This window comes from Dryas octopetala, chromosome 6, assembly GCF_963921425.1.
Source record: "Dryas octopetala chromosome 6, drDryOcto1.1, whole genome shotgun sequence".
NCBI lineage: Eukaryota > Viridiplantae > Streptophyta > Magnoliopsida > Rosales > Rosaceae > Dryas > Dryas octopetala.
Genome location: NC_141371.1, coordinates 4,815,041 through 4,839,105, shown reverse-complemented (window position 1 = coordinate 4,839,105; position 24,065 = coordinate 4,815,041). Strand labels below are relative to the sequence as shown.

Below are 24,065 nucleotides of genomic sequence, written 5' to 3'. Positions count from 1 at the left end.
CTTTGGAATTGATTTTTTTTTGTTTTTGGTGAGAGAGGAGGCCAAAGGCCTGTACATTACATAGGGGCGGGGGGAATGATGATTCTACCCTGGGTGAGGGAGTGGGAAATGTGGTAGGGGCACTTACGCTTCTCTTAGAATTGATTTTTTATTGACCAAGTACATACACTAGCTTGGCGGCAATCAAGTGCATACACACGCAGAGAACCTACTAAAAAACTAAGTGGACTTGACAATTCTGGTATTCATTTCATTTATGTTTTTCAAATTTTGGTACATTCATGCACAGAACAAACAACGCGGCTTGCAATGTTCCGAAGCCTATCAACATGAATTACTTTGCAACATAGGTAGGTTACTTTGCATCAAAGATAACAACGACATGACAACTCCACTTCTATACACTGTAAAAGCACGACCTTTTGAATGTCTGCTGGATCACAAGCTGCGGATGGTGTTCTTAATTGAATGACCTCGTATTTTGGGTACTTCGGAAGAATCCTCCCCCTCCTCTCCCCCAAACAGGGCCAATAACTCCGGGTCATGAAAATTTGGATCTAATGCAAATAAAGCCAAACTTTCTAAATTTGCCACCATTTTCGACCTTCCAGTGTCTTGACAAGCTCATTCGCCATCGATGCAAAGTCTTCAGCCCCATTCTGCAGCTCTTCAGTGCGCCTGCTGATTCTCTGATACAAGTGAAATTTTGATAAGGAAGAAAGAAAAAACAGAAGCTAGTTAGTTTAAGAGTCATTTAAACATTTGCTAGTTGAAGGTTTGAAATCCAGGACAGACTGACATTAAAATGCAAAATATGTTTATTATATTTGACTTTGACCATGATAATATGGCATTCTATCACTAGAAAGAAAAATTCAACAAAATGCAAGCAGTTAGTTAGTTACTCTTTTCAATCAGTTCACCTAGTTTCCTAATGATTTGGGGTGGATAATTAAAAAAAATAAAATTGTTCCGTTAAATAACCTAGTAGATATCCTACCTCAAGTTTTTCCTGCCTCTCTAAGAGCTTATTTCTTGCTTGAGAAGCCACTGAAGAAGCATCCTGAAATGAGTTCTTACCACATCAGACAAGACGATTTATAGAGTGATTTATCTATCTAAACTATTATCAACATCTAACATTACCTCAGCCTTTCTATATTTAGCTCTAATTTCTTCAACAGTTCTAGGTCTAGGCTTTGTATCACCAGTCCCACCTTGAAATAATTTTTCCCTTTCTGATTCCCCTTCTGCAGTACAAAAATATTAATGAGATTATTATTGTATTTACTAACATATAAAAAAAAACATAGGTCAAATATGATAAAAATTACCTCTCTTTACATTATTGACATCATGGGATGATGAAGTAGATGTTATGGGTACAGGTTCATCTATTTCAATGTCATCTATACCAAAAGCAAGAATTGAGTGAAGCATCAACTGGGAGAAATATGGAGGAAAAAGTAGAAATAGGATAGCACAAACCTATATTAATCTCCACATCATCTTGATGATCTACAGCTGGGGATGAAACTGACTGTTGGGACTTCCAAAACATGCCCTCTAAATGATCGAAAGTTGATTTAGGAGTTGCAGGAGAATCTCCACTCTGGATCACTTTCCCCCCTTTAAAGCCTTTGACAATACCACCTAATATCCCAGGCACAGTACCCTATAGCAAAAAGATATGTTATTAATGCAAAATAATCCATTCTTCACCAAATAATAACCTAATTGAACTAAATTTTGTTTTTTCTAAACCTGTTTCTTCTTCTGATTCAAAGAGACACTAAATGCAGCATCTGCAGCAGCTGCAAGAACTTCATCATGGAGACAAGGCAAAGACTCTGGAATCCTAGAAACAGAAACAAAATTTCTTAGATTTTTTTTAATTACAATTCGTGATCAAATCTTAGTGCTTGACTTTATATTTCCGTCACAGCACTAGCAGCTAATGAATATAAAAAATACCTGAAATCATTCTCAAAAGCTAACAGAGAGATGAATGCTGTTTCATACCCATTTGCCTATAAAAATCCTCAGCATCAATCTTACATAATGAATTAACAGATTAATTGCAAGAGATTAGTGCAAATCCAACATTTTTAAAATTTTCAAAAAGACTACAATACCAGCGTAATATGTGCATTGTCAGAACTCATTGTCTTATCCATGTTTGCCTTGCAATTCCACCTTAGAATTGACATTAAGGAGCTTTCTTTCACCAACTCTAAATCAGGAAAAGATCTGCCCATGGACAGGTATGAACAAAATCTCATTAGACGATCAGTAATGCAAAGATATTAACAATATCATCAATAGAGAAGCAGTAATGCTAGCTGGATATGCTATCATAACAAGAGGGGTGAGATTAATTCCCAATAAAAACAATGGAACCTGATGATGCATTTTTAAGGTATTTAATGATCCATAATCTGTATCATTTTGTTGATTATTGGGGCAAGAAATGAAAGAGAAACTTTACCTAATTTCAATTTCTCCAGTCTGAAACAGCAAAATCAGTCCCCAAACCTTTTCAACTTTCATAAACGTTGCAGTCCAAATGCAAGGTCTTGCATGCTTCACTTTTTTAACGGGTTTATTGTTTCCCTAACAAGATCACACAGCCTTAGCATGCTTACAGAAGTACAGTAAAGTAGTAAATGAAAATAAAGAAGGCAAGAGACACCTGAATCACAGATTTTGTTGAGTGCAGGCGCAGTGAATCCACACAACAAAGCAAAATGAGTGAATTCAACAATCTTTCTTCAGAGTATTCATTTTCTGAAGAAGAGTTGTGTCCAGTCTCAAGTGGATTTATAACAGTTGGAGAATTGCCTGGCGGAGGCTGATTCTTGGTTGAAGTATCCTTGGAGGCCTCTTCCGGCTGCTTTTCATCAGATACCTTAGAGGCAGAAATTCTGCCATCTGAAGTATAAAAAATTCTCAGAATTCTCTAATTATTAAGTGAAAAGAAAACAAACATGTATTTTATTCTTTCCAAGATGAAATATATACTTGCCTATAACATACATTGAAATTGCAATTGACTCCTTTTTCAAGTGCCATGACTGAGGGATGATCTTTTTACCGGTATTTCCACAAATTACATGTATATTTGCATCCTTGGTTAAGATGAACATTACTTCCTCTGCAGGGCAAACTGGAGCTTTTGTTTCTGAGAGCTTTGGGCTCTTCAAGAGGCCTTGAGAATTCTTAATTTCTTTCCAAGTCATTGAAATGACTGGAGAGGTAGAGAAAGATACATCTTTTAAAAAGAACAATACAGATAAAGAAATTGTGTCTAGCACCGTAACCTGAAATGGAAGCATTAAATTCAGAAATTATTCTGACTGTTAACAGCTTAAATTATGGGCCAATATTCAAACTGCTGCCAACAATTAATAAAAGATATAATTAACAAGTAGAAAGATGATACTTACATGACCACATTCAAATCCCACAGCAAGTTTACCTCCATGCTTCAGAAACTGTAGTGCTTGAACTGGGGAATTAACAAGACTAAAAACAGCTCTGCATTGAGGTCCTTTTCCTTGAGGCGAACTGTGAACTATTAAACAAGTTGTAACAATGTTAACTTGATAAAGTAAAAATTCAAGAAAAACTACTTCAAGGTAAATTTAATACTATGATCAGGTCAGAGAAGTAGAACAAGTTTTTGCATCAGATGGATTGTGCTATGAAAAAAAAAAAAAAAAACATTTTTAGAAAGTCAAGGAGATACTACCAACCTTCACATTTGGTTTCTGTGACAAAGAGAAATTTTATCCCATCTGAACAGCCTTTGAGATTATAAATATGAACCTAAACACATTAGTAGAAAGACAATCAGTATGGTAAAAATTAGAAGCAAAATATAGTATCAAATAAAGAAAGATATCTGACCAGACCACATTCATTGCCAACAGCCACATTTAAAGTGAAGATGCAGAAATCCAATCTTGATACTGGAGCACTTGAACCAGCCACTTTTATGCCTTGCACCTGCCAGTAATACGATATAATTGGTATCAAGCACATGTCTCCTTTCTAATAAAGACAAAAATTTATAAGACTTAAGTGATGAACTCTAACCTCGCCTTCTAAAAGACAGATAAAAGATAAGAGTGGATATGTGGCATTCCATATCCGAACAGAACCATCCGAATATCCTGCTAGATACACTCTCTCAACACCATTATTCTTAGAAATAGACAACTCACTGGGAACACCCCCGGTCAAGGGCCATTTTGTACCAGCTAATGGGGTTGGTACCGAGCCAAGGTTCACAACTGAGGATATCTAAGAGAAATAAATAAAATAATGTGATGTACAAACAGAAAAAAGAAGATTTATGAGCTACACATGAACAAAAAAAAAAAAAAAATTGAAATACCTCCAATGGAGCATTCATGGGATATAGAAACAGAAAAAAAAAAAAGAAAAAAAAAGATATATGGTCCACATTCATGCATGAAAAACTGCAATACCTCAGATAGAGCCTTTGATGAGTTCTCCCCAGTAGGTATCCTAATAAGTTTGGCAACAGTCAAGGTTGGGTTAGTTGTAGGTACCACCACCGGAAACTCCAAAGCAGAGACAGATGGTTTCTTTTCTTGCTGGGATATTAAGGCAGAGAGGCTAGCATCATCATAAAAATGCAGTTGCCCAGGGTTTGTCAATACAAAAACATCAGCTTTGTGAATACCCCCAGTTGTCCCAGAATTTGGTAATAATATCATGTCTGCAAAAGATCCAGTAAGGGTAAGGTCCGTACGGCCAACACATCTTAAATTCCCCATCCCAGATGACCATTCAAGAGTTAAAACCTGCAACAGAGAGAGTCCTATCAGCTCCTTTCTTCGATACCAGCAAATTCTAAAATGGACAGAGAAGCACTTCACTAAAAAGTTGAAGTGGACTGACAGCGACCTATAACACACGCAAAATTATTACCAACACTGCAGATGCCAAAGGCATCCACCCTACAATCATAAAACTGAAAAGCAACCAATCAATACCAAAATCAAAACCGAATAACAAGGAATGACAAAAAAATTCCATGCAAAGCTCAACGTAAAAGAAAAGAAATCAAACCTGCATGATGTGACAAAATGTGAAAAGGTTCTTATTTGAACATTAACCGACATATAAAACCAACTCTGTCATCTCAAGATATCATTTTACTTTGTAATTTAAGTTTTTTACTATTTCTAGGCATGTTACAGTGATTTCAAAGAAGTGCACTGCTTTGATATATATATTAAACATTTTCTAAAAAAGCCATAAACTTTTCAGTAACTACATTCGTTCCAACTAAAAACATAAAATGAGATGCCAAACAACTATATATGAATAACGCACCGTCAAAACTTCTTCTGATCCTATTTCATCACCACCATAGATGAATAGTTGGCCATCACAATCATTATGGGATTTATGATATGTGGACCAGTGTAAGACAATGACTGGAAGTCTCCTTTCTGCTGATGATAATCTTAACTTAACAACATTATTAGATGATGACAATGCTTGTTGACCCTTAATGGAAGCAGCAGATGACGTGTTCCAGAATAAAATGTCTCCATCTATATATCCCACAGCCAGAATGGACCCATCAGAAGATGCCCAACAAAGAGCACTTATCTCTTTCTCTCCCACTTGATATTCAGATGTATTTTCTGGAGAATCTATATTTACTTCATTCGTAGGTTTAATAACTCCATCCTTTAGTTGGAGATCCTTACCACCTCCAACAAAAACAATTCGAGCCTCAGTAACATCCCAAAGAATAACCAAGCCATTTTGATATGCAATCAGTACTCTGCCAATAAAAAACCCTCATCATTCAATAAACTGAATAGAACTATACTGTAAAATTTCTCACCATTTTTCTTTTAGTCTCAAGCAATATGATGTAACCTCATCATTAAGTCCTATGTTATTAGGGTAGTACAAAAATAAAAATAAAAACACTAATTGGGGATAACAATTGGATTCATTGATGGGATAGCAAGAGACTTTATTATAGGCTCAAGAACACAAATGAGCATGGTGGCATATACTCTTCATATATACTACCATCAATCCAAAAATGTAACAGTTTCTTTTAAGCCTCCCCGATTTTCAAGTACTTTTTGACATCCTCCCTGATCATAGGAAAAGCTGAATTGTTGTTCTCCTTAAGGTGCAAATATGACACACTAGCCTTTATTGGTGAGAGTAGTTGTGGGTTTGAAATATCTTGACCTTATGCCTCAACATATAAGCTACTCTAAGAGAAAAAAGAAGTGGTCTCTTTAGCTGTTAGTATGACAACCAATACATGGTTATCGATGAAAATGGATAGGGTGACCCTAATATGAAGAAAGGAAGGAATATAAAAACAAAAGTATCCATGGTTTAGCCATGATTAGACACAGCTACTAATTAATTTTTAACTGATATAACACAGCTGATATATTACCTTAATTTAACAACAATTTCCTGCATAGATTATCATACTGGCAACATTGAAAAAAATAATTTTTTATACTCAAAGCAGATAGGTAAAGTGAGAAACTTTAAGCAATACTTGCATCTTGCCTATTTCCAGATGAACAAGGTTGGGGAAGAACTCCAACTATAGGTTGGTCATTAGGCAATGGAAACTCCGCAGCTTCTGTAGAATAGCAAAGAGCAGTGGCGTTAGAGATGTTGATTTCACCACAAAATGAAGATGCTTAGTCCTTTATGGTTAGACTATTAAGATATTAATATCAGGACCATCTTTTAAATTGTACCCTACAACATATGAAATCCAGATCAAACTCTTTCTCAGAAAAAAATTTATTTGCAAATATACTAACAAGAGGTAATAGCAAATCTTAAAAGTATGTTGTTTAACAGAATAGAAATAATGACCATACAAAACCAAAGGATTCAACTTTAGTAGCAACACAGATGGAACAAAGTGGACATAATCGAGGTACAAAAAAAACACTTAAAGCCGAGGCAGTGAAAGAAAAAAAAATCATATGATAGCATGAGATTTGATAAAATATACTATCCTAGATAGATCTGACTAGAAAAACAAAAAAGAAAGAAAAAGAAAAACAGTTTAGTAGCATGAAACTAATATATACAATAGCATCACCATTACAACATTATAGGAACCTCCAGAAAATGTTGTTCACATGTGACAGAATTTTTATCAAACGATCTCAAGTATTGGGGAAAACGTTCTTCTATTTTGAACAAAAAAAAGAGAGCCTCCTTTTATGAATTAAGCAATTACTTCTTTCAGTTGGCTTCTTCAGGGATGACAAAAGTAATATTAACTAGGAAATTCATATAATAATATGAGCAAAAGAAATGGTAACACATTATGCAATTATGAAACAACCAAAATGAAGAAAATAAGATATTACCACTTAAAGAATCCGCAGAAATATGATATGGCAACTGCAAAAGTTTTCCCTCTTCAGCATCATACTTCATCACAGCCATTAGAGCATACTCATCACCAACATACCTGCAAGTTGTAATACAAGGAAACATGTTATGTAGTTCATGTCTCCAGCCAATCAGTAACTGACTGAAAGTAGGTGTAACAACTTTTCTGGTCAGTAATATACATTAAGTTGGAGCCATTGATCACAGAGAAAGCAGTTATATTCGACTCCCACTCTAGACAAAAAACCAGGCGCCTGCTCTCGAGATTCCAAACCTGCCAAAATTGAGAAGTTATTGATCACTTATTCAAACAAAAATACTTTCATGTTTCAGCACTTCCTAGAATTTTAATTCTTAGCACTTGATTGTCAACTAAAATTGTCGAGTCAATAGCCTTGCTAACATCAACTATCACCTGCTTGCATCTATGTGTTTTCACCCCTTTTGAAAAAGTACCCTTATTGAAGTGTTCCTATGCTACATTTTAGTTATACTGGTAAACATAATGAATCCACGATTGAACACCAATGCCTATGCTGAATAGTTAATCAAAAGACTTTTCTATTGATAATCAATGAAAGGAACTTAAGGAAGATGCATGATGTAGAAGTTTACTGGAGTTCACATGTTTGACACAAAAGGAGTTGAGTTTGACATGGGAAACAAAAACTGAACAGTTGATAAAGAATCAATACCTGAATATCATTGTCATTTAAGATGCCCACCAAATAACCCTGGTTTTGTAGAAACTGCAAAAAAGTACAGTCAGATAATTTGCTGCTTCAACAATAAACAAGAGAGGTTAAGAATATTCGAGGTTTTGAACATTAAAAGAAAAAGTTTTTACCATTAAATTACATAAATGTAACATTCAAACATGGTTTTTTTAATTTGCAAAGATATTTATAAGATATTCAATAACAAAATGAACATTGTACCCAGATTCAATCAAATCTCCCATAACTGGAAAATTTCATCTCAAAATTCAAACATCATGTTATTGGCGTAAATCCTTTTTCTAAGCATTAAAAGGGGGAAATAAGGCCATGAGACAATATTTTCCCTGATATGTTAAATAACTTGCTCCGCATGAAGGAACAAGTGCCAGCAGCCAGCAATATTTCAGAAAACCTTGAGAGATTTTCTTTACATAGGCACCCTGCTATATTATTGACTTTGGATTATTAAAACTAAACTAGGGAAAGAAAAAAAATATATATTTCACAGGAAAACTTAGAATCCATGGTGCAGATAGATACCTCAATGTATTTGTAAGGCAGTTGCTTCGGGGATATAAGAAGTCCTTCAATACCGTCACCACCAATTACTTTAATCCTCCCATCCCTACCAAAAAAATAACAATAATAATAAAGTTAAAGCAATAATGTGACAGTGTAGTGTATGATTTTTGGTAATGCAGGATTGTCATATGTCATGACAGATATCTGGCATTCAATTTTCAAAGAGCACCAGAGAAATACTTTGCACTAAATTTAGTACACAAGGTAGACCCACTAGTCTATCTGGCTGACAGGTACAGGGGAATTGCATGGCCTTCTTTGCCATATCTACACAACATGCTTCAACATATATACAAGTGTATTTTGCCATTGAAAAGCCTCCATATCATCTAGGAGGCAAATGCCAGCATTATATGGCACTAGAACCATAGTCGATGAAAAGAAGAAGAAAAGACATGACACATGAACGTACTTCAAAAGATTCGGTATCACAAAAATGAATGGCCATCCTAAGAAATGCGGAACAGCAATGCTTAGTATCAAGCCATCTACTATCAATTCACACCGAAAACAGCCAAAAAAACCAAAGCAAGAAAGAGAAAAAAAAAAGGTCCATTTTTTACTCACAATGTCCCAATGGCCAAAAGGCGCTGAATGGGGTCGAAAGCAAGAATCGATGCCGTAGATGGGATGCCATAGTGAACTGCAACTCGCAGGTCCAAGTCTGCTGACGTCAAACTGCCTTGTTGCAAATTATGCTGAAATTAACAAATTACAAAAACAAGAAAAAAAAAATTAACAATGCTGGTTCAATAATTTGAGCTTAAAATTACACGGAAAAGGAAAATTAAAGCATAGGAGTTCAATCCAAGCACACAAAATAGAAAGGAAAGTTCAGAATTTGTAGTAAAAATTGAAACCCTAGGTAACCTCCGCTATATAGAAAATGACGATTTGTTGAATGAAGCTAGAAATAAAAGAATTTGAAAAATAGCAAAAACTGGTGGCCATGGCGATCGATTGCTTGGAATCCGATACCTGAGAATGGTTTACGGCCTTCTGCAAAAGTCGCTTAGCGAACATAGCGAATGAATAATCTGAAAGATTTGGGAGTGCTCGAAGTTTTTTTTCTGCTCTATCGGAGAAGACGACCTTCTATCTTTGTTTCAGTGATCATATCGATGGCACTCACAGAGCTGTAAATGTTTGGTTGTTCGAGTCAAATGTCAATGCAATAGCCTCTTAAACGTTGTGTATGGGGGCTAATATCCCCTGCGGGTGGGTCAAACCTACTGGTTTGTGTTGTACGTTGTGGACAAAATTACCCTTGACTTTCACCTAGACTCATCAAGTTGTCGATACGGTGCGTAGCACGTACTCAATCAGCAATATTTGCGTTGGTTGTTGTATCCCTTAGTACATATTTCATCTAGAATTATTATGGTATTTTTTTTGGAGTTGATTTTCGCACTCCACATAATTTCAGTTGCACATCGCCATTGATTTTTTTATATCTTTTATATTTGTTTATCAAATAATTTATAAAATTTGTCCTTAAATTAACATAAATGCATTTAAGAAAATAAAAGGCATTAAGGGCTATTATGAAAAAACAATTGATAAATAACATAAAAAATATAAGCATCAAAATAAGAATGCCAATAATGTAAGTGGAGATTTGTGGAGTACCGAAATCACTACCATTTATTTTTGGTAAAAAATTATTATGGTTTTGGATGAAGCATTATGCACTTCTTCGGGGTACCACCAATGCACTAGAAATGGGCCTGCAGCGAAAATTTCATTGGGAAATCAACAATAAGTGGTTAATATCTTATCGACCCAATGGACCTAACGGGCCCAAAAAGAAACTAGGCAAACTACACATGTCGCCTACCTGTTAGCACTTAGGGCCGTTTGGTTCATAATCAATTCTTTTACGTTGTTCGGGAAAAGGGAATGTGAAATTTTCTTTCCTGTGTTTGATCATCTTGGGAAAGTAAACCACAAATTATCTTTTTTATTTTTATTTCCATGTTTGGGTTGTGCAGAAATTGGAAATGAAAAATATCAGTTTTCTAATTAACCCTCATTTATTATTTATTTAAGAAATGATAATAGAGATAATATTTTAAAATAATAGCATAGTTAGTTTTGTCCAAAAAATAAGCAATAAATGTTTTTCCAAGAGGGAAAAAATAAAACTCAAGCTGGAGCAAACGTTTTATTTTCCCCCCAATAAAGGCATCAGATTTTCTTGGACTAGGAATTGATTTTTCTTCTTTATACTTACCAAATGTGTAGGAATGTATAGGCCCGTTTGGATTCTTGAATTTGGATTTGGATTTCAAATCTATGTATTTGAAATCCATGTAATTGAAATACCTATATTTGAAATTCTATTATTTTGATACAAAATTTAAAAATAAGAATTTAATTGAAGATTTCAATTTAAGAATTTTTAATTTTTATATATATTGGCTGGAAGGTCGCCGAAAAATTTGGCCGGAGAGTTGCGAAAGTATTTCAAATACCTAGTTTGACAAGGTATTTGAAATTCATAGATTTTGGGCTTTTGGGCCAAATTCAAATTCATTCGGGTCTTAAATGATTTGCCATTTCCATTCCTTTTATGTGCGATTTCGGATTGAGGGGGGGGGTATTCAGATCACCCAAAACCACTAAGTTGACCACCCCCACGATTTTTTGTCCATTTTGCCCCTGCATTAAAAAAAATTCATTTCTCCAATTTTGGCCGGTCACCCCTCCCCGCCGTCGGCACAACCCCACCCCCTCCTCACCGCCAGCGCGACCCCACCCCTCTCCTTCGCCGGTCGACCCTACCCCTCCTCATTGCCGGTGCGACCCACCCACCCCGATCTCCCTTCTCTCTCTGCCTTCTTCCCTCTCTCTCCCCTCTATGCCTCCCTCCCTCATCGAACCACCATGGGTGGCCGGCGCAACCCCACCCCTCCCAGCCGCCGGCGCGACCCCACCCCTCTCATCGCCAGTTGACCTTGCCTCTCCCCATCGCCGATGCGACCCACCCACCCCCGATCTCTCTTCTCTCTCTCTGCCTTCTTCCTTCTCTCTCCCCTCTCTCTGCCTGCCTCCCTTACCGGACCACCATGGGTGGCCGGCGCGACCCCATAGACCTCCAGATCGGGGGTGGCGCCGGCCATCCATGGTGGTCCGGTGAGGGAAAGAGGCAAAGAGAGAGGAAAGAAGACAGAGAGAGAAGAGAGATCAGGTGGGTGGGTCGCGCCAGCGATGGGGAGGGGTGGGGTCGACCGGCGAAGGGGGAGGGGTGGGGTCGCGCCGGCGGTGGGGAGGAGGTGGGGTTGCGCCGACGGCGGGGAGGGGTAGCCGGCCAAAATTAGAGAAATGAGTTTTTTTTTTTAATACAGAGGCAAAATGGGTAAAAAATTGTTGAGATGGTCAACTTATTGGTTTTGAGTGATCTGAATTGGTCCGTTTCGGATTTTGTTAATAATTATTAGAAGGATAATATATAAAACATAGATTCCCGTGCCGGCCGACTCTGACTAGCTGAACTACCCATACCATATAAAACATAGATTCCCGTGCCGGCCGACTCTGACTAGCTGAACTACCCCATACCATATACCAAATTACAAAAGAAAGAAAGAAAGGAAAACACTGAAGCCCATTTTTCTAAGGTGCACCATGACAGTACCTTCAAATCAAGGTACGTTGGTAACTACGATTCAGCTCAATTATCAGCTAATTTAATTTTTTTATGGCTTTTAACGATTAAATACGATAGAATTAAAGAATTAGTTGATCTAGAAGATGTAAGAATATGCAAGTTCAAACAATTCTGTGTTGAATGAAATTGGAACACTTGCAATCATATATATATAAACCATGCCAAAGCTCCTAAACTGTGAAAGCTCACTACTTTATGGCAATTATATTTGAATTCTGATTATTATCTATAAATTGAGATTTCTTCTTGTAGTTGAAGCTCGCAGAGAGAATAAGAGGGGTTTTGTTTTCTTAATTGTTGGATTTGATCCTTAAGTTCGCTTTAGTAATGAATTCTAGAAATATTCAGTTTCTTAGCCTTTCCAGATCTAGAAATCTTCAGTTTCTCTTAGGGGGCTTGTCTGTTTTGATTGATATGCCTTTCCTTTTTATCTTTTCTGTCTGGGCCTCCTCTGGGACCCACCCTCTTTGTTTGTCCTCTGCCCTTCGCTGGGCCTTTTAATGAATTCTCATTTGCCCAAAAAAAAGTTCGCTGTAGTAATGAAGCTTTTTCTTTGAACTTGAAGCTCCTCTTAGTTTTTACCTATTTCGTTGTTGATTTGGTTTTTCTGCGATTTATATAAGCTACTCTTCGGTTGTGATGTCCAATGGGTTAACGGTAGCTATTATTTTGCTGGTGTCCCGCAGACGATGTTAAGAAGAATGACAGGACTTCTTATTTCAGTTCGCCGGCATTGGATGTCTCCGTTGCTTTTCCCCAAGCAACACCAGCATCTATCTTTCCTCCCTGCAGTAAGAATATCAGTCATCACTATACATACATATACAAATGCATATAAATTTTTTCTTATATTCATGTGGGGAAATTATTTATTTGGTTGCAAGTTCCATTGTAATTTAGAGTAAACTGGGTAATTTCAAATTCAAACTTACATATTTTGATCTCTTGGCCTTAAAAAATTTCAGCTTCAGACTATTATCGGTTTGATGATCTATTGACGCCTGAGGAGCAAGCTGTCAGGATGAGAGTGAGAGAGTGTGCAGAGAAAGAAGTAGCTCCAATTATGGCAGAGGTATCCCTTTTTGTTAAACTCCAACCTTTTTTGAGGAGAGAGAGAGAGAGAGAGAGAGAGAGAGAGAGAGAGAGAGAGAGAGAGATGTTACTTTGTGTATTTATTATATTAATGCTAAAACAATCAGTAGGATATGATCATTAGATTAAATTTATAAACAATGAGGTAGATCTGGGAGTTTTGTTTTTTCAGTATTGGGAGAAGGCAGAGTTCCCATTTCATGTTATTCCAAAGCTTGGCGCCTTACGCATTTCTGGTGGCACAATCAAGGTACATACTACATATCTTAATCTGTTAATTTTAAATTTTGAGTTGAAGAATTTGGTGGATGGGTTGTTAAACTTGTTTTGGGTCTTCTTGCTATCAGGGTTATGGGTGCCCCGGTCTTTCTATTACGGGAAGTGCTTTTGCTACTGCAGAACTTGCTAGAGTTGATGCAAGCTGTTCTACTTTCATCCTAGTTCATTCATCACTAGCGATGCTAACTATTGGTTAGAGTTTGGCTAATCTTGTACTTTTTGGTTTTTGTTTTTTAAATAACCGACCCTTGATACCAACTAGAAATAATTTTTTTAACCTTCAAAACGTACAAACTTTCATTTTCTTGTACCAAAATACCCAATACAAAAATTCCAAAAAATCAAAACTCTTCCTTGCCTCATCTTTCTCATTGTTGCAGATAGAGAGTGAGACGCCTATTCTTAGTGTTTCCATGAAAAGAAAGCTAAGCATCACTCCCATTTGATTGTGTTGAAATTTGATAAAGTTTGTGGTCGAATAATATCATTTTATGTGGTAGATTCTGAAGTGGAAGACAAAACCGGTTCTTTTTTTTTATTAATTTCAGAAGTTGTCTAGAATGCTAAAAGAATTTGAGTACTAGATACCCTTCTAGTTGCATTCCAGTTGGGGTTTTGTCTTCAACTTCCGAACCATTACAAAACTTCTCATTTTTTATATTTTTTGGCACAAACTTCATCTACAATCAAAATTTCACCATTCCAGCACACTAAAAAAAAAAAGAGTGCGATGTTTACCTCTCTTTCACGGTGAACAGTGAATGACACATTTTTTGAAACAGTAAGAATGGATTTCTATCTCTCTTGTTGACTACGAGAATGGTTACTTCCTCAGAAAAATGCAAGAATGAGTTTCTCTCTCTTAGTAACATTGAGAAGGAAGTCCTGAGATTGATGTGAAAAGGAAGAAGGAAGTGAGAGTGTGAAGTTGTTTTGATGTTGTCTTTCAAAAGAAAGGAAGAAGAGTTTTGAATATTCTTTTTAGGTTTGTTTTTGGCCAAGGAATATGAAAAGTCGGTCAGTTTTAATACTTTTGAAATAAGTCAGGTTTGTTAGTTGGATGAAAAAATGGGACCTAGGGGGCAAAAAAAACTCTGTACTTTTGGTGACATATTAATTGTTAGAGTTTTCTATGGACTAGTCATGACTTAGTATGACTTTTCTGGACTGTCAAGAATAGCATTATGTGGATCGGAGGCTCAAAAGCATAAATATTTACCTTCTTTGGCTGAATTGAACACTGTAGGCTGCTGGGTAAGTTGCTCTGTTATGGGCATAGCATTGATTTTTGAATACGTATTTGATATCTTTTAATGCTAATGCAAATATACTCAAATCTGCTAATCTGCATGTTAAAGGCTTTGACTGAACCCGACTATGGAAGTGATGCAAGTGCCTTGAAAACAACAGCAACAAAGGTCAAGGGCTTCCACCTTCCCATCCACTTCTTATTTCTATTAAATGGCAGTATCATGTTTTTTTGGCTTTCGGGTATCATGGTTCTGATCTCACACTATATCACATATTCTGGTGTCATTGGGATTATCAGGTGGAAGGTGGTTGGATACTTGAGGGCCAAAAGCGCTGGATTGGGAACAGTACCTTTGCTGATGTATTGGTTGTTTTTGCTAGGAATACAACGACAAATCAGATTAATGGGTATGTCAAACATACTTGAGTAAAAAATTATCTTGCTATGTGTTCAAAACTTGTTGGTTTAGCTACAAGTGATGCAGAACTGCTGAATACTTTCTCTCTCATTATATTTCCCTTAACTCCACATTGAATTGGTATTTAGATGCTCAGATTCAAACAAAAATTAGCTTGCTAGTTTTCCATACCAGCGTTCTCATGTTGAATGCTTTTCGTTTTTCTGCTTCAGATATATAGTAAAGAAGAATGTCCCTGGACTGTCAGCTACAAAAATAGAAAATAAGATTGGTTTGCGCATGGTTCAAAATGGAGATATTCTCTTAAAGAAAGTCTTTGTCCCTGATGAGGATAGGTTACCTGGTGTTAATTCTTTTCAGGATACTAGCAAGGTATGCTGCAACAAGTGTCATTAAATGATGCTCTCTCTCTCTCTCTCTCCATATGTATATATATATATATTATGCATGTATGTATCCTTGTAGACGGTAGATTGCATTCAATCTCTAATAAAATAAACTGTTTAAGGCTCTCTCTTATGTTGCCTATTTAAACTACTAAAAACAGGTTCTAGCTGTTTCGCGTGTCATAGTTGCCTGGCAACCTATTGGTATATGTATGGGAGTCTATGATATGTGTCACAGGTATAAAAATAGCTATCTCTCTCTCTCTCTCTCTCTCTCTCTCTCTCTCTCTCACACACACACACACACACACATACACATACACATATCTTCTATTAAGCATATTTTCAAGCTTTCAATAGTCCCTAGCCTGAGTTCTAAGGAATTGTAAAGGTATCTGAAGGAGAGGAAACAATTTGGAGCTCCCCTTGCAGCTTTCCAAATCAACCAAGAGAAACTTGTCCGTATGTTGGGTAATGTTCAAGCTATGGTACTCATAGGTTGGCGCCTCTGCAAGTTGTATGAGAAGGGTGTAATGACTGCAGGTCAAGCTAGCTTGGGGAAGGTAAGACGAAATGACATCCTCTGATGCATTCAGTTATCTTGTTGTGGCTTATCCAATCCATACTAATTTTTTTGTAATCTCCAGTCATGGATCACTGTGAAGGCAAGGGAAACGGTTGCTCTAGGGAGGGAATTACTTGGCGGCAATGGAATTTTGGCTGATTTTCTAGTTGCAAAGGTTTTCATTCTCATCTCTTGATTTAAAATTGTATATTTAGAATCTAGAGAAGGATTGGAGTTCAATCAGTTACTAGGATTAGAGTTTGACTGTACATTTTGGTCATTTTCTTTCACCTTTTGAATGTTTTTTCATTTTTGGGTCACCTTGCAGGCTTTCTGTGATTTGGAGCCCATCTATACATACGAAGGTACCTATGACATCAACAGCTTGGTCACAGGTAGGGAAATCACTGGGTTGGCCAGCTTCAAGCCAGCTCCATCGAGGCAACGAAGCCGCCTGTAGCTGTGTAACTTTTCTAAACCTCAACTCGGACAACTTTGTTTGACTGGTAACAAGGTTGGCTGATGTCAAAATGGGTCTAAATAAGAAACGATAATGATACTGTATCAGGATGGAATGAAGTTATACAGGTGCTGAATAGTTGATAACTATAAATAAAGAGGTCTTATTTTCGAACATTGTATCGGAATAGTTCCGAAAGACAAATAAATGGTCCTAGAAGATTCTGTTGTGGTGTTGTGTGGCACTCCCTGTATTTTGGTTCTGCCAGGGTATTATGGCATTGCGATCAATTTTGGTATCCCCATTTTCACCAAATGACAAAAAAAAAGAAAGAGAAGATTGTATTTTTTTTTTTTTCCTAGTCTGCTGAAATTTGGTCCGGTCAAGGCTGTACCACTTGGATCTCTGACACAAGGTTGTACAGTCAGCACACAAGGCCATGGTCATGCTATCTTCAAACAGAAGTGAATTCTCTGTTTAGGCGAATGGAAAAGTGTGATCCTTTGACAGTTTGAGTGCACCAATAGTCTGAAAGTCGTTGGTTTGGTTGGGCTTGATAAGCTAACAAGACTAAAAATTAGCTAAAAACGTCATAAGCGCTTTACATATTTGATTGTAAATTCAACTTTCTAATGTCTGCAAGAGTGTGCCGTTAGACACCCTAAAAAAGAATTTTAGAAAGAGGGCTGCTATTTACATACTCTTAAATTTTTTTTTGCACACCCATTTAAAAAAAAAAAAAAATTCAAATAAAAAGACCATTTGGCCCTTCCCTCATCCATACACCCCATCCCCATCTCCCCTCCTGTACACACCTCATCCCCATCTCTCCCCCTACACACCTCATCCATCCCCATCTTTTTAGCACACACCCCACCGTTGAAGCCCACCCCCCACCTCCCAATCCCTCCCCCCCTCCTCCCCGCATGCACCACCACCCAAGCAGATAGCCAAAAATTTAAAAAAAATAAAAATTGCAACGGGTTCGGCGGACCAGTGCCGATCCCAGTGATTTCATTTGACAAGTACTCGCCGAATGGAATAGGATTGTTCGGTGGGTACCTACCGAACGAAACCACCGGGTTCGGCATTGGTCCGCCGAACCCGCTGCAATTTTTTTGTGGGTGTGGGTGTGGGTGGCTGGTCGGTAAGGGGTGTTCTGGGGAGTGATGGCCGGCATCTGGGGAGTATTTTTCGACCAGTGGGGTGACTGGTGGTGGCCGGATGAGGGAGAGGGAAGGAGAGAGAGGGGCTGGCCGGGGCTGGGGTTGGGTTTCGGGGAGAGAGAAAGATGAGGGGATGAGGGTGTGGTGGTCGACGGGGTAAGAAGGAAGGAGAGAGAGTGGGGCAGGCCGGGGCTGGGGTGGTCGACGGGTGGTTACTCATGGGAGTGGGGTGTGTGCCGAAAAGAGGAAAGGTGGGGATGAGGTGTGTGGGTGAGGGGGTGTGTAGGGGGGGAGATGGGGATGGGGTGTGTGATTTTTGGGTGTGTGTGTGTTTTTTTTTTTTTCTGTTTAAGAAGGGTGTGCAAAAAGAAAAATGGATGGAGTATAAGGTTTTTTTCCTTGAATTTTTTTTTTTTTTTTTAAAAGGGTGTGAAAAAAAAAAGGTGTGCAGATAGCAAAAGTCAAAAGGAAATACCAGAAATTGCATATAAACACCGCGAGTTAATAAACGGGTGTACAAAATCCCAATTGTTGGAACTATAAATGAACATTCTAGAAACTCATTTTGACATGTCAAAATGACCATAATGATAATGATACTAAGCCCATACGTGTTCCTCTCAAAAAGTCATAGAATGAATAAGACAAAAAGTTACCATTTACTACCAATTGGACTACCGCCGCCGCTGCCGCCGCCTTGGCGCCCACTCGATTCCTGTTGCTTCTGAGCGTCTCTCTCCAAACCCCAAGTCCTCATCTTGAGCTGAAACTGCGCCACCGCAACGAAGAACCTCACCGCCTGAGCCGCACTGAGCATCTCCACCAATTTCTCCGCCAAGGTCGTCCTTAGAAAGTTGGCCCTCGCCAGCACGGACTCCAATGCCGACTTCAACTTTTGGATCCCGGAATCCTCCTCCTCAATGCTGATCTCGCCGTTCACGAACCGACCGCGCTGCCGAGCAACCTCCACCAACGGCGGCGCCGCCACGCTCTCGTGAATCTTGGCGAGCTTGTCGTTGAGCACGCGCTCCTCCGCCTTGGTCTCCTCCATGATCCGGGTCATCCGGGTCTGCTGCTCGTCGGACAAGTCGGGCACTGAGTCGGTGACGAGGCGGAATGCGAGGCCCGGTTTGTACCCGGCAATCCAGAGCAGGTTCCGCTCGAGCGAGGTGAACCACGTGGGAGAGAAGACCTGGAAAACATCGCGCTGGGCAATTCGAGATTTCTCGTCGTAGTATTGCTGGTAGTGGAGGAGGACGCGGGAGATGAGGTCCTTGAGGTAGTCTTCTCGGGCTTCGTCGGAGCGCTGCTGGGCGGAGAGAAGCTCATCCAGGTAGTGTTCTTGGCGGACCAGCCAGGCCTCGAAGAATGCCTCAAATGACGAGCCAGCACCAGCAGTATTGGCGCCAGTCATAGAAGAAACAAATCAAAAAATCAGAGGTGAAAACAGAGACAAGGGAATGCTGGGTTTTAATAGGGACTTTTTTGAAAGGTGGTTAGGAAAATGGGGGAACTTGGGGTTTGGGGTGTGTTTTGCCTTTGTGGGCAAGTAATTGTGTAATTCATGTATGAGGTCCAATGAGGATGCTTCGAGAGCAAGGTTCATGCTGCGAATGTGATGCATGGTTTATTATGTTTGTTTTTGTTGTGGGGTTGGGGAAGAGGATAGGACAGAGAGACAGAGAAACAGAGTGAGACACGTGTCCAGTTGGACTCCATTATAATAAGAGAGCTTTTAGGACTCCGTGAGACAAGTGAAAGTGGGACTCGGTGCTTTTTGTCGTCTAGTGTGTCTAGAAGAGGAAGAGAGATTGTATTTTCAAATTTCAGTATTTGCTTCTGAAGAACAAGCGGCTCCAGAGGAATTCATATTGTGATTCTTTGATTCTATATATTACAATCTACATATTTTCTCAGACACTTTATTTGATGTGAAATGAATTGGGGTTGGAGTTTTTTTTTTTGTTTTAAGTAGAAAATGAAATGATCAAATGGGTCACAGACTCACAAAGGCAATGTGGGTTTGGCTGACGGGGCAACACGTTTCAAGGCTGCAAAGTGGAGGCATTGTGTGAAGCCAAGTTATCGTTGCCTCGTTGGGGGGTTAAACCCTCAGAAGAGGGATGTCTTCCAATGTAGAATACGAGCATACAATACAATACCCCGCTGGGTTGGTTAATAATGGCTAAGAACAGAGAGACTAAGAGAGAGAAGTTGAATGCTAGTGTCATAGTGTGTGATGATGGGACAAAATAAACTAAGAGGGGTAGTTCCAAGTTATAGCAGTGTTGATGCTCAAAAATGGTAGAGCAGTCAACGTCGAGTCGAACCACGTAGGCTCGTTGACCCACCACTGAGCGGATGACACGTCGAAGTGGGGCAGGAACGGATAGCTGGGGTCCGACTGGTGAGGAATGAGAGAGAATGATATCCAGAGCACCCTGCACAGGTACACAAAAGTGAGCGGGAAGGGCACCGGTGTGGTGCCGGCCAAAGGTCCTCCGACGCTCAAGTCAGTGTTCAGAGAGATCTGAGAGCAGAGTGAGTGAATAGTATAATAATGATTTCAGTTGTCTTTTGTGACAAGAAGGTACCTCTTTTATAGTACCTTTGGAAGAGTGTCAACCAATCCGGTGACGACACGTGTCCTTTGTGGTGACTTGCACTGTAGGAGCGCCACGTGGCACCGGTCTCGAGGATCCGAGTGAGTTGACACGGGCCGGGGGCCCGGGAGGCTTGAGCTTGGGAGGCCGGAGCCTAAGAGGCCGGGGCCCATGAGGCCGGAGCCTAGTGGATCATGGGCTAGGAGCCCAGGAAGGGCTTAGTCTTTTGGGTCTAGGCCCAAACAGCATGGTGTTGGGCCTTGTGTGACTTGTCGTTATGCCGAGATGATTAGTCATACGAACAGAAGTCCCCCAAGTTTCCGAGCAAAAGATGCTTCTTGGTTGGGAACTTTGTACACAAAAGAGTCCGAGCAGAACGACAAGTAACCACACACTTGTTCACACTTGTTCCTGCTTAAGCTACTGTTTAGAAGTCCCCCAAGTTCCTGAGCAAGAAAAGCTGTACTGTAGGAAAGCTTGGGGGGTTACATATGAAAGATCCCTTTTTTTTTTTTTTTTTTTTTTTTGGTGTCTGATCACCCTGTACTCCGAGCAGTAGACGCTTCGTGTAATCCCAGTGAATCTCATCCGATTTTAATGGTGGGATGTCGCCCTTTGTAAATGAGAATCTAGCATGAAATGGTAGAGCCCAAATATAAAGATTGCACACCCACAACTACAACTCTCCCCCCTTTTTTTTTTTTTTTTTTTGAAAAATAACTCAAGATAGAGCTGCCCCTCCCTTTTGGTTTTTGATAACCGAATATAGGGCTGCCCCCCCTCTTCTTTTTTTTTTGTCTTTTTTTTTTGGCTGTCTTGGAGAGAGTATGTATTTGCTTGGCTGTGTTTGAAAAAGAAAAACAGGGAAGCCAAAGGGGGCTCGGGTCGGGGGAAGAGCAACTCGGGTCGGAGGGAAGAGGCCGGGTCGGAAGGAAGAGGCCGGGCCGGATCTGTGCTCGGGGCGGAGGGAGGGAGCGCGCGGGTCAGAGGCTCTGCTCGGGTGAGTGCTGGGCTCGGCTCGGGTGGGCTGGAGCGCTGCTCGGGTCGGCGGGTCGGGAGGGTGTGTGGCCGGATCTGCCGAGCTCGGGTCGGAGAGGAAGCGCGCGGGTCGGAAGAGCGACGGGTCGTGCTGCGCGTGGGTCAGAAGAGGACCGACTTGGAAGAAAAGGGGCGCGGGCCGGACTCGGGGCTCGGGCGGAGGAGCTGAGAGGGTGCGCGGCTCGGGGGGGGTGGTGTGGGCTCGGGCCGGACCTGCCGAGCTCGGAAGTCGCGCCGCTGGGGGGGTGTGCTGCTGCTCAGCTCGGGCCGAGGCTGTGAGGGGGCTCGGATCGGCGTGAGTGCTCGGATCGGGGTGGTGCTGCACGGAGCTGTGATGTGTGCAGAGCTGGTGTGCAGGTCTGCTCGGGCAGAAGGGGCTGGGCTCGGGTCGGATCAGGAGCTGTGGTCGGAGGTGTTGTGCACGGGCTGCTCGGGCAGGAGGGTTGCGTGGACTGCTCAGCTCGGCTCGGGTGTGGCTGCTCAGTAGCGGCGCAAAAACCACAGCTCGGTTTTGAGCTGTTCGAAGCACTAAAGGTAAAAAATGTTTGGAATCCTGTCAAGCTCTGTGTTGTGAAAATTGTTTTCCTTGGAAAATTGAGAAATGTGAGCAACTGTGGTTGTCCAGCCTGAGGCGGACCTTGGAAGTCTGTTTGTGAATTTGTGGATAATGTGAGTAGAGGCAGGTGGAGGGGCAGGTGGGTATGAACCTTGCCGAGCACTGGGTAGGCCACACGCCGACACTTTGGACTTTGTAATTTATTGGGTATTGTTGTGTTTTTTGCCAGGTACGTAGGAAACAAGATTAGTGGGTCGGAACCCGTCCGAGCTGTTGAAGCCGCGGAAGACTGGTAAGGCATGGGTTGTCATGGCTCTTCCCCTTGAATTGATTTTTTGAAGATTGGCTTTGATAAATGGTTGGTGGCTGAGCATGTGAAAAGTGATAGGGTGAATGTTGTAAATTTGGGGGTGGAAGAGCACATATGAGGGGTGGGAAACCAGTAGCGACCTTGATATGTCCATGGTGTTGTCATGGTATTCCGAGTACTTCCCATCTTGATTTTTGTTGTTTTTTTTTTTTTTTTACGGGCAGGTGTGCGGGGCGGAAGCCTGGGCTCGGGCCGGGGCTGGTGGTGCACTGGGCGGAAGCTCGGAGAGAGCTGGCGTCAGGGGCGCGGAAACCTGGGTGGGTGCGCGGCGAGGAAGCCTGAGTGGGTGTGCGGCGCGGAAGCCTGGGTGGTGAGCAGGGCGGAAGCCTGGGCTCGAGCCGGGGCAGGAAGCCTAAGCAATGCATTGCAGGCCGAGCTACTGCAGGCCAGGAGGGAGGCAGACCAGGCTAGGCAAGAGTTGGAGTAGTGCGAAGAGAAGCTGAGCCAAGCCAAGCAGGTGGTCTGCTAGGGGCTGACAGTAATGATGGGCATGTCAACGTCCCAGAGGGAGGTACCTAGGGGGGAGAGCCCGAGGATGGAGCATCCACAGGTGGGGAGCATGACATGGGAGAGGATCCCAAATAAATGTTTGAAGCAAACAAGGCCCGGGGGCAGGGGTGGGCGGACCATCGCCCTATTTTTGTTTGGATTATATGGTCGGGTCGGATGTAGCCCGTGCCAAATTACAAACTCTTTCGATTATTCCCTTTGTACTTTATGATATTTGGATGATTTGGAGGGTGTCCAACCCGTTTATGAGGTAGGATGCCCTTCCCTTTAATACATGGTATTGTGGGATTTTCTCGAATGCATGGTACTTAGTTTCCCTTGAATGCATGATATTGATTTTTCTCTGAATGCATGGTACTTAGTTTCCCTTGAATGCATGAGATTGATTTTCCCTTGAATGCATGGTACTTAAGTTCCCTTGAATGCATGTGCCATAGCCGCGCCCTGAATGCATGGTACTTAGCTTCCCTTGAATGCATGGGCGGATATGGGCAGGGTCGGATGTCTGATGGCCCGGGGGTCCATACAGCCAATTAAGACTTTGAATAAAAATGAAGAAAAAAGTGTCCGTGGTAGGACTTCCGTGAATGCATGGTACTTAGTTTCCCTTGAATGCAGTTGCCATAGCCGCGCCCTGAATGCATGGTACTTGGCTTCCCTTGAATGCATGGGGCGGATATGGGTAGGGTCGGATGTCTGATGGCCCGGGGGTCCATACAGCCAATTAACACTTTGAATAAAAATGAAGAAAAATATGTCCGTGGTAGGACTCTCATTTATGAAAGCGATAACATAGATGAAATTTGAAAAAAGTCCCCGGGGGGTACAACATGTGTCTACTTGTAAAAGTAGCGGAGGTGCTCGGCGCGCCAAGGGCGGCCGAGTTCCTTGCCGGTTGTGGCGCGGAGCCTGTATGTGCCTGGACGGACGACCTCAATGGTTTTGTAGGGCGTCTGGGGTAG

At 40.8% G+C, this 24,065-nt stretch overlaps 3 protein-coding genes across 3 annotated transcripts; 1 reads left to right on the top strand and 2 right to left on the bottom strand.

The window, feature by feature from the left end:
* Window positions 1-224: 224 nt before the first annotated feature.
* Window positions 225-9,891, bottom strand: LOC147281430 (uncharacterized). Its single transcript, XM_086248434.1, has 24 exons — window positions 9,717-9,891; window positions 9,306-9,436; window positions 8,697-8,781; window positions 8,133-8,186; window positions 7,620-7,711; window positions 7,413-7,516; window positions 6,589-6,664; window positions 5,368-5,827; window positions 4,494-4,832; window positions 4,099-4,305; window positions 3,910-4,008; window positions 3,756-3,828; window positions 3,447-3,574; window positions 3,026-3,320; window positions 2,693-2,931; window positions 2,489-2,613; window positions 2,136-2,250; window positions 1,975-2,030; window positions 1,765-1,858; window positions 1,489-1,675; window positions 1,335-1,409; window positions 1,147-1,250; window positions 1,001-1,063; window positions 225-689 (listed from the first exon to the last, which is right to left on the bottom strand). Exons 1-24 carry the CDS (start codon window positions 9,759-9,761, stop codon window positions 582-584), a joined length of 3,354 nt encoding a protein of 1,117 aa, XP_086104560.1. The 5' UTR covers window positions 9,762-9,891; the 3' UTR covers window positions 225-581.
* A 2,341-nt stretch (window positions 9,892-12,232) lies between these two features.
* On the top strand, window positions 12,233-17,160 carry ACX4 (acyl-CoA oxidase 4). The gene is made up of 13 exons (XM_086246817.1): window positions 12,233-12,387; window positions 13,095-13,199; window positions 13,374-13,480; window positions 13,673-13,750; window positions 13,848-13,971; window positions 14,960-15,033; window positions 15,138-15,197; window positions 15,329-15,438; window positions 15,662-15,821; window positions 15,997-16,073; window positions 16,227-16,398; window positions 16,483-16,575; window positions 16,729-17,160. The coding sequence occupies exons 1-13, from the start codon at window positions 12,366-12,368 to the stop codon at window positions 16,858-16,860; spliced, it is 1,314 nt and encodes a 437-aa protein (XP_086102943.1). The 5' UTR covers window positions 12,233-12,365; the 3' UTR covers window positions 16,861-17,160.
* Window positions 17,161-18,617: 1,457 nt separating this feature from the next.
* Window positions 18,618-19,587, bottom strand: LOC147281428 (protein ZW2-like). Its single transcript, XM_086249038.1, has one exon. It carries the CDS (start codon window positions 19,438-19,440, stop codon window positions 18,679-18,681), a length of 762 nt encoding a protein of 253 aa, XP_086105164.1. The 5' UTR covers window positions 19,441-19,587; the 3' UTR covers window positions 18,618-18,678.
* Between the last annotated feature and the right edge of the window lie 4,478 nt (window positions 19,588-24,065).